The sequence below is a fragment of the Eschrichtius robustus genome, chromosome 8 (assembly GCF_028021215.1).
Source record: "Eschrichtius robustus isolate mEscRob2 chromosome 8, mEscRob2.pri, whole genome shotgun sequence".
NCBI lineage: Eukaryota > Metazoa > Chordata > Mammalia > Artiodactyla > Eschrichtiidae > Eschrichtius > Eschrichtius robustus.
The window spans coordinates 85,556,439-85,573,259 of record NC_090831.1 but is presented as its reverse complement, the minus strand read 5'-3'; the positions used below and the strand labels follow the sequence as shown (position 1 = coordinate 85,573,259).

Below are 16,821 nucleotides of genomic sequence, written 5' to 3'. Positions count from 1 at the left end.
TAAAGCAATTATACTCCAATAAAGATGTTAAAGAAAAAAGAATCCATCTGCCAATGCAGGGGATACGGGTTCAAGACCTGGCTGGGGAAGATCCCACATGCCGCAGAGCAACAAAGCCCGTGCGCCACAACTACTGAGCCTGCGCTCTAGAGCCCGCGAGCCACAACTACTGAAGCCCACGTGCCTAGAGCCTGTCCTCCACAGCAAGAGAAGCCACCACAATGAGAAGCCCGCGAACCACAATGAAGAGTAGCCCCCGCTCGCCACAACTAGAGAAAGCCCGCATGCAGCAGTGAAGACCCAACACAGCCAAAAAAACAAGTTAACATCACAAGAAAATAATTTTTTGTAACTATGCATGGTGATGGATGTTAACTACACTTATTGTGGTGATCATTTTGCAATATATACAAATATCAAACCATTATGTTGTACACCTAAAGCTAATATAATACTATATGTCAATTATACCTCAATAAAAAAAACTTCTTAACATTTCTATTCATTGGCATAGAAGGACATACACATGAAGAGAAAAGTGTAGGTTACAGAGCCACATATAAAATAATCCCATTTTGAATTTACATATACAGATGCATGTGAAAAATCCACAAGGTGACACGTGAAAATATTACCAATAGTAATCTATGGGTAGGAGATTTCAGGTGACGATTTGTCTTCTCTTTAATTCTCTATTAATTTCAAAATGATCATGGAATACATGTTCACAGGTTTCACTTCATGGATTCGACCAACTGGAAATTGAAAATATTTTTTCAAATTTCAGATAGATCCAAAAAGCAAAAACCTGAATTTGCTGCACACCAGCAACTATTTACATAGCACTTACATTGTATTCGGTATCAGAAGTAATCTAGAGATGATTTAAAGTATACAGGAGGGTGTGCCTTGGTTATATGCAAATACTACACCGTTTTCTATAAGGGACTTGAGTATCTGAAGATTTTGGTATCCAAAGGGGTCCTGGAACCAATGCCCCATGGATACCGAGAGACAACTGTACTTGTGTAATAAAATGTTAAGGGCTGTTGGAATCTACCTGCCCTTCACTTGGTAAATTACTTCTACTTTTTCCTCATTTTCCTTAATGAACAGCTTGGGAGAGCAGCAAAGTCTACCTAACCACTTGTCAGGTCATCTTCCTCAGACCTGCCCTCTCCTTCCCTTTCTCCTCCTAGTTTTACAGTCCGTTTCACAGCCTTCCTTTCTCCAAGGTCAGTGAACAGAAAGCAAATGTCCAAGTTCTGGCTGACAAGCCAGAGAACAAAAGCACATCATCAGCTTTGTGCCAAAGTCGGCTCTAGCCTCCACCCTCTGTCTCCGGGGGACGGAAACCCAACTTGGGGAATGCCAGCTCTTCAGTTTCACTTGGCTGGGGCTTTGCCACACCCTGAACCATCATCAAACTGGAGGATTTATGGACCAGAATTCAGGCTTCGAAGACTTCCCAGGCACGGAACTTTATATTTTTCATCCACAGAACCCAAATTTAACGGGAGTTTTTAATAATAACTACTATTTAGAGAGCGTTTATTATGTGTCAGGCACAGGGGTAACCTAAGCTTTTCTATACGCTACCTCATTTAATCCTCATACAACACCTGAAGGTAAGTGCTGATACTCAGGCTCCTGGGAGGTGAAAAAATTTCCCAAGCTCACAGAGTTAGCCAAGTGGGAAAGAAAGCTAGAACCCAGGACTATCTGACTCTTACCCTCCACGCACAGGGCCTCCCTAGATAATGTATAAAAACTGGTATGGCCTCGCAGCATTAATTTATTCATTTGATGACTGCCTAAGCAACATGCTAAAAACAAAAAACACCTTTCCAAAAGAAAATGTATAATTCACATACATGAGAAACTAACAAGCAAGGCCAGTTTTGTCTACAGCTGAAAACTCTGACCATCTGGAAAAATAAAGTTGTTCTCAGCAAGTCTGTGCTGATCAGTACAACTGAAACAAATTCATACGCAGGATCCAGCCAGAAGCTGGTCATGAAAATTATTTCTGCAAGTGCTGGAATTAGCCCTTATTCAGCCTGTCCCAGTATCGGGCTGATTTGCAGATGTCCCAATCGAGGTCCTGCAGGAAAGAGATGACAGGCACAAACTAGGCAGCTCCAGGACACTTTAATAAAGGGGCTGTGTGCAGGGTGCAGAGAAACAATTAAGGGACAATGCAGTACCTCTGGGGACAAGAAGGGAGTGCTGTTGTCACACCCGGACCTGAAGGATCCAGGAATAGAGAGGGAGCTCAGAGCACCCGACAGAAGCTAAGCTAGGACCTTTGGTCTAGGGACACAGCCCATGTGATGACTCTATAGGCAGGAAGCCAGAGGAAAAATATCTCCACCTCACTCTCCTCCCTCCCTCTGATCTCCTGCTGATGCCCCATTGGCTGAACCCAACCACAAGCCGGACTACAAGGGGGTCACTGATATAACCCGTACTATGCACAGGTAGTCCGTATAGGTCAACTTCCCAGAGCAAAAAGCAAGTGGAACAGGGGTAGAGTGGACCTAGAAAGGCAAATGGAAATTATCCAGCACATCCAACACCCCCTCTCCTCTCCACCAGCTTATTTTTTCTCCCCTGCTCATTCACTGCTGTAGACCCTTTGATTGCTGCCCCTGACACTTCTACCTTCCTCTGCCCCAAGCGGGGTATGGGAGGTGGCTGCAGCACCCTCCAATGATGCTCTTCCAGCTGATCAGCTCAAGGACCACTACGACAGGAGACATCACGTAACACCCATCATATTCAACTCACTCAAATTCAACTCACTCATCTGCTACAAACAAGCATACACTGTCTTGCGCTTATTCCTCAAGATAGGTAACTACCCCTGTGGCTGCGTTCTTAAAGCATAAATACTGTGGCTCTACTTCTAAATGCAGGTTTCAACCTGCAGTGAGGATGAACTTTAAAAAGAACATACGGCAAACTGAACACACCCCCTTCTCTAGAGCCCCCAAAGCCCATTCCTAGCCAAGCTCCTAAGCTCTTTTTTTAAAAAGGACTGAGAAAACCAGAGCGGAGACCCTTGCTGTCAAGAGATGGCAACATTTTGGAAGATGGAAAGGGAACGGAGGGGCAGAAACTGACCTAGAAGGGAAGAAACAGAATCTAGGTGTATGCAAAAGGGGATCTGGTCAAGGGTGGAAGCCGTGTGCCTCCTAGAGCCTGCGGAGGCCGCAGGGCAGAAGGAAACCTGGAGCATCAAAGTCCAAATTCAGAGCAGCTACACCTCATGCCGGAGCCCCTTCCCCACTCTTAGCAGCTTGGTAACTATAATTTTAAGCTTTATGGAATTATTTAACTGCTTTTAAAACTCTGTGCATCTGTATTGCTTTAAAAATTAAATTAATTTTAAAACATTTTGCCAAAAATTGACATGCATGTATACTACTTGTTGCTGAGATTATTCTGATCTCAGAGCCAGAAATGAAGTTAAAATGGCCATTACAAAGGGAAGAGAGAATGGCCCTATGGTTAGCAGAGCTGAAGCCCTGATCAACTATGAAAGGAAAAGACAGCTTGCTCTAAATGCCAATTTTAGATTCAGTTTAGACAAATAATAACCAAATACATTACTCCCCCTTGCACCTTTATTGAGGTATAATGGACAAATAAAAAGTGTGTATATTTAAGGTGTATAACTTGATGTTTTGATACATCATGAAATAATTGTCACAATCAAGCTAATTAACATATCCATCACCTCACATAGTTACCATTTTCTTTTTCTTTTTGTAGTAAGGACACTTAAGAATTACATTCTTAGCAAATGTCAAGTACACAATACAGTATTATTAACTATATTCACACTGCTGTACATTAGACTGAATAAATTTCTTTTGAACATTAAAAAGACTGCCATATTTTGAGAATTCATAACAGAAGGGAAGCAAGTTAATAAAGAGCCAGTCGATTGGGCATGGGAACCGCCTTCTGGTGTCTCAAAGTTGGTCAGATGGCTGGCTTACATGGGACGTGCTTGACATGAGGACTGTGGTCCTTGCCAAAGCCCTTGGTGAATGAGACTAGAACATTCATGAAATGCACAAAAGCAGAAACTCACCTCCTAGCTGGATGCCTAGCCCTGGGATGACACAGCTGAGATTCAACACACTCCCCAGGCTGAATTCCACTGCTGAGCTTGGGCCCAACTCAAGGGAGGGAGGCCAAGTCTGATGTTTCTGCCTCCCACCTCCCTCCCCACACCTCTTGCTCCCAAAGGTGACTCTGGGCTACCCAGACCCTTTGCCCAAGAGTATCTTCCTCAAACAACCACCTCTACCAGCAGCTAATGAGCCCTGGCAGGGGGGAAAGGCAAGCCATTAATGATCTGGCAGACTACCAGATGGTACCCAGATGTCTGCTACCCAGATGGAAAAATGAGAGGAAGAGAGAGAAGGTGAGGGAGAAAAGAGGAGCGAGTAGGAGTGCAGAGGAAGGAAAGGAGAGAACACATCTATTCACACCTCCACGGAGGGTCAGACCCTGACATGCAAGTGGCTGGCTTGGATGGTCTTTGGTGCATTAAAATATCATTAAAAGAAAAGTTTTGCAAAGGAAAGTAAAATCGTTACATTGCTATTGTGGATTTTTGCTTTTAAGCAACTGCACAAGTTAAAATGTCAGCTCTCTATAAATAATTCTTATTTTACACAAGTTCTCAGCCCAGCAAAATATAGCCAACTTAAATAATCAATATGAATGTATAGTTACTTGCAATGACCCACAAATGAAAATTTAAAGCAATGCCATTAATGCAGTGGTTAAGAATCTGCCTGCCAATGCAGGGGACATGGGTTCGATCCCTGGTCTGGGAAGATCCCCCACAGAGCAACTAAGCCCGTGCGCCACAACTACTGAAGCCTGCGCTCTAGAGCCCGCGAGCCACAACTACCGAGCCTGCGCACCACAACTACTGAAGCCCATGTGCCTAGAGCCCATGCTCCACAACAAGAGAAGCCACCACAAATGAGAAGCCCGCGCACCGCAACCAAGAGTAGCCCCCGCTCACCGCAACTTGAGAAAGCCTGCGCACAGCAACGAAAATCAAACGCAGCCAAAAATAAATAAATAAAAATCAATCAGTAAATAAATATTAAAAAAAAAAAAAACAGTGCCATTAAGTCTTCAAAGGGGGCATTAGGTTGGCCTGCCAATAAAAGAATAACTTTTCCTAAAGTTAGCAGAACTGCACTCACTGGGCAGCTTCTCTTTCTTTACATGGCTTTTCTGTAGGAAGGCTTACCATGCAAATCAACAATTTAAATGCTTCCCGCCTAAGTAAGCCAGTCCTGACCTGAGGCTCTCTGCCGCCACTTAACCCTTCCACCCTTCCAGTCCACCCTGACACTGTCCGAGGTACTGACCAGCCCACCGGCTCTCTGAGATCCAGTCCTGCAGAAGGGATGAGCCTTAACACCCTTCCACTTAACACATGACTTAACACCCACGTGGTGGGGGGGGGGGGCCGGGAACCTGACGCAAATGGGACCAATCAAATGGGAGAGATCCTGGGAATGTGGAATTGAGACAGAATCCAGTGAGTCAGCGTTACTGGACCCAAGAGGTCACGTATGTGGCATGGAAAGCCTGCTGGAGCTCTCTTTCAGGGAAGAGGAAAATGCGGCCCCTCTGCAATCCCTCAGAGAGATCCAGAAAGTCACCTCCATTCACGATTCTGGATCCTCAGGAGGAATTGGAGATCCTTCCAATAAGTTCCCTTCCTTTCTTCTTAAGCCAGCTGGAATGGGTTTCTGGGCCCTCCCTCTACCCTGGCTTGAGTGTAGGGATTTTTTTGAATAGACTTTGGTTTTTTTAGAGCAGTTTTGAGTTCACAAAAAAATGGAACAGAAGATACAGAGATTTCCCACACACCCCCCCGCCGCCACCCCGCCACCCCACACACACACAGCCTCCTCCATTATCAGCAGAGTGCATCACCAGAGGGGTACCTTTGTTATAATCAGTGACATGTCATTACCACCAAAAGTCCATAGTTTACATCAGGGTTCACTCTTTTTTTTTTTTTAAGTTTATTTATTTTATTTTGGCCGCACGGCACGTGGGACCTTAGTTCCCCAACCGGGAATCAAACTCGCGCCCCCTGCATTGGAAGCATGGAGTCTTAACCACTGGACCGCAGGGATTCTTTTAGAGCAATGGTTCTCCAAATGTGGTCCTAGACCACTGCATCAGCATCACCTGGGAACTTGTTAGATACACAAATTCTCAGGCCCCATCCCAGACCTACCTAATCAGGAACTGTGTATAATAAGCTTCAGGTGATTCTGATGCGTGTACAGTTTGAACACCACTGGGTCTGAGCATTTACAACTCTATATACCCAACAGGGCATGTAGTGGTCACACAGTAATATTTATTGAATGTAGAGACCTTAAAGGTCTGCAGACAGGCCTGAGACTGTGCATGAACTGACCAGGATGCCGGTTTTGCCTGCTAAAGATAACAGGAACATGTTAAACTTCAGTCCCTCACTACTAGGAATGCTATGGAACTCCTCAAAAGCTGAATCAAGAGTGGTGGACAAGGAGTTTCCAAGGACTAGAGAGTGAGAGCAGGAGCCCCCCACAGAAACCTGCAGGCGGGAAGCTGCTGTCTTCTCCTTAGATCTGTAGCAGCAGCCACAGAGCATATTAACAAGGCCATGGAGGCTCCAAAATAAAATGAAACCACGTCCAAGCCAGTGACCAAGGGCTGAAGGGCTGGGCCTCCTGGCAACTGCAAATGCCCATAAGCTGAAAAGATACCAACTGCCCCCAAGCGCCAGGCACAGACGCAGGAAGAATGCTCTGTGGAAAGAAAGGCCCTTTGTGGTTTATGACTCTGGTCACAGCGACAGCTATCATTTTCTTCTGGGCAAAACCTCCAGATCAACAGCCAAAGCCCAAAGCATGCGGATTTCTCCTTCCCTAAGCTCTTTGTGCAGGAAGAGCAAAGTAACGCCCTAATACTTCATGAATTCCCAAAGGAATAGAGGCCCTAGAAGGAAACTCACATTAATGAATCACCTACTGTGTACCCTGCTCCTACCATTCCATTGTCCACACTGCAGCCAAAGGGACCTTTGTAAAATGCAAATCTGATCCCTCACGTCCCTGATTAACTCTTCAATGGCTTCCCATTGTCCCTCGAAAAGACCAAACTCCATAGCCAGGCAGGGGAGAGCTCTCAAAAGCTGGCTCCTGTCTTTCTCTCTGGCCTCCCTTCACCTCCTCTTTTACCCCCTCTGTCACTCCTCTACTCCCACTCCAAGCTCAGGCTATTTTGAACAGCTTTCACATGCCCTCACTTCCAGGCCTCTGCATATGCTCTTCTCTCTACCAGTCACACCCTTTCTTCCGACCCCTACTCCTCAGCACTCACCCCTCAGCTCCTCCTGGTAAATTTTAATCTTCCTCAGGCTTTATTCCTGCTATCCCAGAGCTCCATCTTGACCACCCCTCCCCCTCCCCCCGACCCCTCCACACACACACACACACACACACACACACACACACACACGACATATAGTTAAGCCTTCTGGGTGCTTCCAAAGCTCCTTGCCGTTCTTCCATCATATACGTGGTGGACTACAGATCATAAACTTTAGACTCTGGCACTAAACTGCCTAGATTCAAAGCCCCACTCCACCACTTAGTAGTTAAGTAGTTAAACTACTTGGTAGTTTACTCCACCTTGGGTAAATTACTTGAACTTCCTGAGCCTCAGTTTCTTCGTTCGTAATGAGATACCTCCCTCACTGTACTGTGAGGTTAAAAGAATTCATTTTAGTTCATATATGTAAAGGCACATGGTAAGAACTATGTGTGAACTCTATGTGAGAGACAGAAGTGTGTGCTATTATTCTTTCTGTACTTATCACACTATATAATTGTCTGGACTATGAGCGAAAGGGCAGGGAGGGGATACCATCTTCAGGGGCAGACACTGCATACACATTTGCTGAATGGATGGTAGCTCCTCTGTTTTCTTTCCACTGTCCCACACTGCCTCACAGTGACTGCCATCCTAGAGGGTAGAAAGTATTAGACAATTTGTTCCAATGGGAATTATTAACATCAGCACAAGCAGGAAATTCTTACCTATTTTCTAATTAATGAAGCAAATTTAAAAAGATACACAAATGGCCAATAAACTCATGAAAAGATGTTCAGCATCTTTAGCCATTAGGGAAACATGAATCAAAACCGCAAGGACGTGACTTCTCTGGTGGCGCAGTGGTTGGGAATCTGCCTGCCAGTGCAGGGGACGTCAGTTCAATCCCTGGTTCGGGAAGATCCCACGTGCCACGGAGCAACTAAGCCCATGCGCCACAACTACTGAGCCTGCGCTCTAGAGCCCGCGAGCCACAACTACTGAGCCCGCATGCCACAACTACTGAAGCCTGTGGCCTAGAGCCCGTGCTCCGCAACAAGAGAAGCCACCGCAACGAGAAGCCCGTGCACCACAACAAAGAGTAGCCCCCACTCACTGCAACTAGAGAAAGCCCGTGCACAGCAACGAAGACCCAACGCAGCCAAAAATAAATAAATAAATTTCTTTTTTAAAAAAAGAAATGAAAACACACATCCACAGAAAACCTTGTACATGAATGTTCATAACATCATTATTCATAACCAAAAAGTGTAAACAACTCAAATGTCCACCAACTAATGAATAAACAAAGTACAGTATGGAATATTATACAGCCATAAAAACGAATGAAGTACTGATACATGCTACAACGTGATGAACCTTGAAAACATTATGCTAAGTGAAAGAAGCCAGACATAAAGCCTGCAAATTCCATGATTCCAAAAAGAGACAGAAAGTAGATTAGTGGTTACCTAGAGCTGGAGGGGAAGGGAGTGACTGCTAATGGAGCCAGCATTTCTTTTTTGGAACAATGAAAATGTTCTGGAATTAGAGACTTGTGGTGATTGCACAACTCTGTGAATATACTAAAAAGTAATGAATTGTATGCTTTAAATGGGTGAATTGTATGGAATGTGAATTATATCTCAATAAAGCTGTTTTTTTTTTTTAAAAAAAGAAGCAACTGAAACAATAGTGAGAATGACTATTTCTCAGCACTTGCTATGTGCCATGTGGCATACTAACTAGCTTTTTTATATTCACTCATTGTCTGGAATTTCAAAAAAGGCAAGAGAGGCTAAGAGTACTTTTTAAAAGGTAACTTCAGGAATGAGCCTAGCCCAGCCTCGAACACAAAACAGATGCTCAACAAACATTTCTCTTTACTTAGTCTGGCGATTCACTTAAGAGATTATAGGGCACAGACCTAGGATTATAACAAAGTCTTGGGAAGGAAAGCAGCCTGGAGCTGGAGGAGAAGAGGCCTTGTCAGCGCTAAAGCTAAACTGGAGAGAAGCTGGGAGAGGTGTGATCTTGGGGCAGAGTTTAGGGCTGAAACTGTGGACACGGTGCATGGTCCCGTGGCAAAGTTGAGTGACTTGCTCTGGACTACCTCCTGCCCAGGGAGTTTTTGGTAAGGCAGTAAAGGGAGGGCAGTAGTTAACAGGCACAATCCTGGACTTGGATTGTCTGGGTTTGAAAATGATTCCGCTTACACAAGCTTCTTAGCCTCAATGGCCTCAAGTTACCTCACTGGCAAAATGAGGGTAATGATAGTACCTACCTCAGAGAATTGTTAAGAATTAAATGAGTTCGTTATATGGAAGGCACTTAGAACTACCCTGGCACACTGTAATAGCTCCATATATGTTAGCGGCTGCTATCATCACCTTCGAGAGGCATGTCTGACTAGACACTCAAGGGCCTTTCCGGAAGGAGCAGTAAAGGGAGACCCGCAGGCGGACACCAACATTTGCTCTTGGTGTCTGCTTGCGGGCTGACGACTTTACACCCACTTCGCCTGTGTTCATGCGCAGAGTGGAGATGGAGGGCGTGATCTGTCCTGACCCAGCTGCTGCGCAAGGTCCTATCAAGATTCCCGCTGACCAGGGAAGCAAAAGGGCCGGGAAACTCGCGACACCCCACCCCCACCCCCCAACACTCCAGGCTGAAGGGATGAAGGGTCTGGGAAGCTTTGGGGTGGGAAGAGGGAGAGGGAGGAGCGCGGGGCGGAGCTGGGGGAGGTCCGTCGGGAGGGAAAGGCCTGTCCGGAGACAGGGAAGCTGGAGAGTGGGCGCTGCAGCCTCGGAGGTCGGGCCGGCACGCAGGGCGAGGTACCTGGAGTCGAACTTCTGGCCGTCTGGGAACGTTCCCACGTAGTGGTAGCGCACGAAGTCGCCGCTGCGCACGGTGCGGGGACACTCGTCGGGCACGAAGCGCCGCTCGATCTGCAGCTCCGTGTCGGAGCCCAGCCCCAGGCCCGCCACGGGCGCCGCCTGCCCGGTCACCCAGAGCAGCAGCAGGAGCAGCGGCGGCGGCGGGGGCCGCCAACCCCGGGCCCTGATCGCCATCGCGGACAGAGAGGAAAGGAGGGGGCGCGGCGCGGAGCTGGCGAGGCGCGCGGAGCTCGGGTGGCGCGGGTCGGGCCTGGGCGCGCGGCGGCGTTTGCAAACGTGGAAAAGACTCCCGGCCCTCCCCGGGCAGCAGCAACCGCCCCCTCTCTCCCGCCCCCCGCCCCCAGGCCACATCCGAGGGAGGGGAGGAGCCGCGGCCGCGCGCCAGGACCCGCCTGCTGCGCCCTGAGAAGCCTGGGCCCGCAGGGTCCGGTGGGCTGGCCCGCCTGGGGAAGAGGCGGGCCTTCTTCGGCTGGCGAGTTCAAAGGGGACCCGTCCCCGAGGGAGAAATCGTGAACTCCTCGGGACTGGGCTTCGGCCCAAAGTTGGGAGGGAAAAACTGTTACTACCCAGGCAAACCCGCTGGTCTCTGCCTGTCGCTAGAGACTCTCCGGATTTAGGGCCACCAGAGGCTTCTACGTGGCCGCGGATCCAATAACCCCTTGCTGCTTTGGGGAGGGAGGAAAACTTTTTTTTTTTTTTTTTTAATTAGTTTCAAGGCTGGATTCTACGTTGAAAATGACTGAAACCGTCTTCAAGAGTTTTTTCCAGGATTTTCTTTTAATACTCAGAGAAAGGGGGAGACATGAATTGTGAGACTTCCCTGACAGTTGTCCAGACGAAAGTTTTAAGTTGCTAACTGTGAGTGATACTTAATAGCAAACATCCCACCCGCATGACTAAGCCGGTTAAGACCCCACATTAGAGACTCAGATGCTGCGGGAAATTCATTAGAGTAGTTTTAATGCATTCTTAGCTTAGAATTGGTTGTTCTCATTTATTGAAACTTCGGACTAATGAAAGCAAATCACCAAAGGTTTCTCAACTAGTTTTGGAAGCAAAACCTGGCAAAGATAGCAAGAGAGAGAGAGAATGTGGGCGCCAACCTAATTTATAACTAGAAATGCAAAAATGCTAATAAATTGTGACTAAATTGAATCCAACAACTTATTAAAGAAAAAAAACACAATTATGCGGACTATTTAGGTGACCTGCAAATTGTGTCCTCTGTAAGATGAAGATAGAACGTGCTAATTTTTTAAAAAATGATAATTATTAGATTATTATAGATTTTATTAGATCCAGGATCTAATGAGAAACTACACGTAGCCCTAAAGAAATGTTCATTATTCCTAAAGAGCTTATTCTATTGAAATAGAAAACCTATTAATACAACTCATCCTAACACTGGTTATTTATAGGTGGTTGAATTTGGGGTGATCATTTTCTTCCTTCTATGTACTTTTCAGTAGTTCTTTATGGTTTTTAATAACAATGTCAGGTTTTACACAGAAACAAACAAACAAAAAAGTCAACCTGGTTCCAGTCAGGAATCTTCCACTCCCTTACTGTGACTGTGGGCAACGCATGCCACCTTCTGGGCCTCGGTTTCTTCATCTGTAAAATGAAGGGGTTGATTTCTAAGACTTCTTCCAATTCTAAAAGCCTATGATCCTGTGAGAGAGAAGACATTCCAGAATGGAAAAGAAGACAGATGTAGGAAGAAACAGGCCAGGCAGTGACTGCCACTTCCATTTTGCCTTGTAGTGCTTCCAAGTGGTTTGATTTCTTGTCATTCCTTTTATTTTATTTATTTATTGGCCAAGCTGAACAGCCAGGGATTGAACTCAGGCCCACGGCAGTGAAAGCACTGAGTTCTAACCACTGGACCACCAGGGAATTCCCTTGTTATTCCTTTTAAAATGTTAATTATCTGATCAAACAGTATGTGTGCTCTATAATGTCTCTTTAAATCCTAACAGACATTCTTTGAATTGGATTTCTGTAGCAATTTACCAAAGGGAAAATTTACGTCTTGGCATTACTGACTACATTATCATAAGAACTAATTAAAATCAAGCTGAGATTTTAAAGAAAGGATTTCCATTAAACTTCTGGGGGTGACTTTGTGAGGACTTGTCAAGTCTAAAAACTGTAAATCCAGTCAAGAGGAGTCAACAGTAGACTAAAAGCTCAGAAAGGTAAAGATAGGGGGAAGAGGGAGCAGGTGAGAGACAGGAACCAGAAAGAAGGGAAAGGTACTGGAATTTTTTTAAAGGAGCGGGGAGAGAAGTGAGAGAGAAAGCAAGAAGGGAAACACAGAAGAGGAGAATCAGTGAGAGAACAGAGAGCCAAGGAACAAGAGAACGTGACATAGTCAGAGGCAAGGACATAATAGGAGAAACATCCAAAAGGTCTGAGGCCAGGATGGGGGCGTGGAACAACATGGAGAAGGAAGCGAAGGGGGATCTGAAACAGGATCGGTCTGAATGAACGTCAGAAAACTAGGTTCTTTCTATCCACCTCTATACAGGAAGTTAGCGGAAAAAATACAAACATAATCCGGCAAGTAAAGCAGGGCACTAAAGAAAGAATCCCAGTTTTCATTGAGCCTGAAATAAAGGACTCATGCATGAATCAGATCTTCCAAGAGCAGTAAACCCTGGGGGCTAAGCTTTGTAAGCTATTAACGTTAGCTTGGCACACACTGAGTGGGGGATAAAGAAAAGGCCAGTATTAAGAAAAACATCCCCCCCCCCCAAATTCATCTGAGTTGACCTGAGGCAAAAGTGAAGTAGGAGAAATGTTTCCAGCAGTGTCTTCTCTCCCTCCCCAAGAGTTTCCAAGAAATTCTCCCACCTTCAGTATTTGACAACACACCTGGAGTCACCATGTAGTTTGATGAAAAACCGTGGACTAGAAATCACACCACCCTGGTTGTAGGGCCACTCATGCCCCTACTCTCTGAGCCTCAGTTTCCTTATTTGTAAGATGTCTTGCCTACCTCCATAGAGTTTCTATGAGGATCAAGTGAAGCAATTTATGAGGGATGGAAATCTGCAAAGTACTGTGTAAATGTAAGGAATCACATTTATCTATGAGTGAGAGAAGACCCAACTCAAAAATCACTTAACCCATAAAGATGCATACTGTCTCTCAGCAGAGAAAGTCTGGATGGGAAGCAGCTGCAGGAGTGGTTAATAAAGTGTCGCTAGAACATCCTCAAGGGCTCAGGTGTCTTCTCCTGTCCTTCTCAGGGGGTTCACTGCTCCCCCTCATGATTCCAACACGGCTCCCCCAGATCCAGCTACCACATGCAGGGAGCGCCACCCTGAGGCAGAAAAGGGATCTTTTATCTTTCCAAGTATCCTTTATGAAGAGCAAGCATTTCCAGAAAGCCTCCCTCCTACAGACCTCCCCTCATGTCTCATTGACTGAAACTGTATCCCATGCCCATTGCTAACCTATCAGTGGAAGAGAAATAGGATTACTACGATTGGTTTAAGACTAATCAAGATTCATCTCCAGAGAGCAAGGAAAGAGTCTCGACTCTCTAACCAGCCTCTTCTGAAGTAGATGGCTCCCTAAGCTTCCTGAACAAAACCAGAGTGCTGTGAGCAAGGAAGTTAAGGAGGAATGGCAATTGGTTTGTCAACCAACAGGTTTTGTCAGTTACGTTAGATGTCTCCCCTTTCCCTCCAAGCATCAAGTAAAGCACATTGTCTGCAATTTTTCCTCTAATCCTACTGGTTACTAAATAGAATACCAGTTTAAATTATTAGAAATAATAATACGGGACTTCTCAAATGTTTCCACTGTGCTGCAGAGAACTGTGGACATGGACCCTTGGGAGCTTACTACTTGACCAGAATTCTTTGAAGTCTGGTGTTTAGCAGGGGGAAAGGGGGGAGACAGATTCTGCAGTCTACCCTCTAATCTAGCCATGATTCATCAGTACGTAATAGGATGTGATCTTTCCCTTTAACTCATTTTTTTCCTTCCTGCATCTTCCCAGTGGGGAAAAGGACATTGGTAAGTTAAGAACTAGTTAAAAAAACACCTTGTGAGCAAAACAATGGCATCAAAGCTATGCTGCAAAAGCTGGTCAAGATAAGCAGGAGCGGGCTTCCCTGGTGGCGCAGTGGTTAAGAATCCGCCTGCCAATGCAGGGGACACGGGTTCGAGCCCTGGTCTGGGAAGATCCCACATGCCACGGAGCAACTAAGTCCCTGCACCACAACTACTGAGCCTGTGCTCTAGAGCCCGTGAGCCACAACTACTGAGCCTGTGAGCCACAACTACTGAAGCCCGCGCGCCTAGAGCCCGAGCTCTGCAACAAGAGAAGCCACCACAATGAGAGGCCTGCACACCGCAACGAAGAGTAGCCCCCACTCACCACAACTAGAGAAAGCCCGCGTGCAGCAACAAAGACCCAACATAGCCCAAAAAAATAAATTTAATTAATTAATTAAAAAAATACATATAAGCAGGAGAAAAATCTAGTCATTTGGGGGAATTCCCTGGTGGTCCAGTGGTTAGGACTCCATGCTTCTACTGCAGGGGGCCTGGGTTCCATCCCTGGTCGGGGGGTTGAGGAGGGGGGAAGAAGAAGAAAATCTAGTCTTTTTAAAATTGTTTCATTCAGAAAGGCTTCAAACCTATCCAGTAACACAGAGTCAGGACTAGCTGCAGCCACCCCTCTACAATTAGGCCAACACCAAGGCCCTTTGGCTGGCCTTGAGAGTGAATCTGCTATCTTAGGATGAAGCAGAGGGGTAGAAAAGACTGAAGCAGAGGATAGAACACAGAGGGAGGACAAAGAAGGCATCTCTCACTCACCTGGGCTAGGCGCCCGGGTACAAAGTGAAGGGTGACTCCATGTGTATTCACAGTTGGGTAATAATCACTCTACTCTTTCTTTCTGGAAAGGAGCTGTACCTGCACACCCCTCCAGATGCTATAGGCATAAAGAAAGGGTGATGGGTAAGAAGAATGATTCAGAATCATAACCACCAGAGAAAGAATTCCTGTTTGTCTAACTGCTTACTAGATGTCACTACATTGAGTTTATCACAATCAGAAAATGGGGCCGAATTTGAAAGATGGCCCTGGGTCAGAAAGAATCTGACTCCATTTTTTTATGTTGACCACTGCCAGCCTTCAAGCCCCACCTCCACTTTCCGCTTCCTCCCCACCTGTGGACAAGCTGATAAGAAAGCCCACACACTCCTTCCCTTGGCACCAGAGGAAAGTTCAAACCCCACAAAGCCTTGGCCTGTGTGCAGGAGTATTCACCCAGGCTCTACCTCCTAAACACAATAAAACCCAGGGTCACTCACCTTTCCTTTGCTGAAGCTATTTTTGAACTGTCTTAGGTGCCTGACCTGCTCTCCCAGAAAGCCTCAATATGTGAATAATAAATTTCTCCCTACCCTCTTGGTGCATATATGGCACCATCAGTCTTGACAGCAAACTGATTTTGGGTGGAGGAGGGTCCAGCATACTTCTGTGGAGTGACCACAACACCTTGCATATCATCCTGGATCGGTGACCAGGAAACTTCTCAGTCTGGTGCCAAAATACATAAAGAACCCAGGCTCACATAAACAGGTGGATACAAGCAGCAAAAGAATTTTCACTAAACAAATATTGTATGTTAACGCATATATGTGGAATCTAGAAAAATGGTACAGATGAACCTATTTGCAGGGTAGGAATAGAAAGGCAGATGTAGAGAACAGACGTGTGGACACGGGGGGAAGGGGAGGGTGGGATGAACTGGGAGATTAGATTTGACATAAATATACTACCGTGTTTAAAATAGATAGCTAGTGGGAACCTGCTGTATAGCACAGGGAGCTCAGCTCAGTGCTCTGTCATGGCCTAGTTGGGTGGGATGGGGAGGGGAGGGAGGTCCAAGAGGAAGGGGATGTGTGTATGTGTATGGCTGATTCACTTCGCTGTGCAGCAGAAACTAACACAACATTGTAAAGCAATTATACTCCAATAAAAAAATTTAAAAAAAAAGAATTTTCACTGCTTTATAAGCTCTAACAGGGTAATCATCAAAGAGAGATGCCTAGAATGCAGCTCAGGATGTGGTACTGGGTGAGGCTGTCAGACTACTGAACTGTACATCTGTTATTTTTCCCTGCCCAGCATTGCTCTTCTCTTCTCCTTCCTCCTCCTCCCCCTCCTCTTCCTCTTCCTCCTGCTCCTCCTCCTCTTCCTCTTCTTCTTCTTCCTCTGTCTCTCTCTCTCTCTTTTCCTCCGTTAATAGCACCTGGATTTTGCTTTGAGGAACAACCCCTCCCCCTCTCTTAGTCTATATGGCTTGGATAAAGCTGATCCACTCCTTGGATTTAGGGTGGACATGTAACATAGGCATGAGCAGTCAGTGTTCTGCAACTCCTTGACTACAGTGATTGTTTCCATGACAAATACATGACTCTTGCTAAGCCAATGAGTATAATACATGGAATTCTTGTTGGAACTGAGAAACAAAGTTTCTTCC

At 45.9% G+C, this 16,821-nt stretch overlaps 1 protein-coding gene across 1 annotated transcript in view; it reads right to left on the bottom strand.

The window, feature by feature from the left end:
• Positions 1 to 10,676, bottom strand: part of FKBP9 (FKBP prolyl isomerase 9) — a 47,714-nt gene extending 37,038 nt beyond the window's left edge. The window contains exon 1 of the mRNA XM_068549266.1: positions 10,252 to 10,676. Within this exon, the coding sequence (XP_068405367.1) occupies positions 10,252 to 10,661 (410 nt within the window). The 5' untranslated portion in view covers positions 10,662 to 10,676. The remainder of the gene's footprint in view (positions 1 to 10,251) is intronic.
• Positions 10,677 to 16,821: the final 6,145 nt, after the last annotated feature.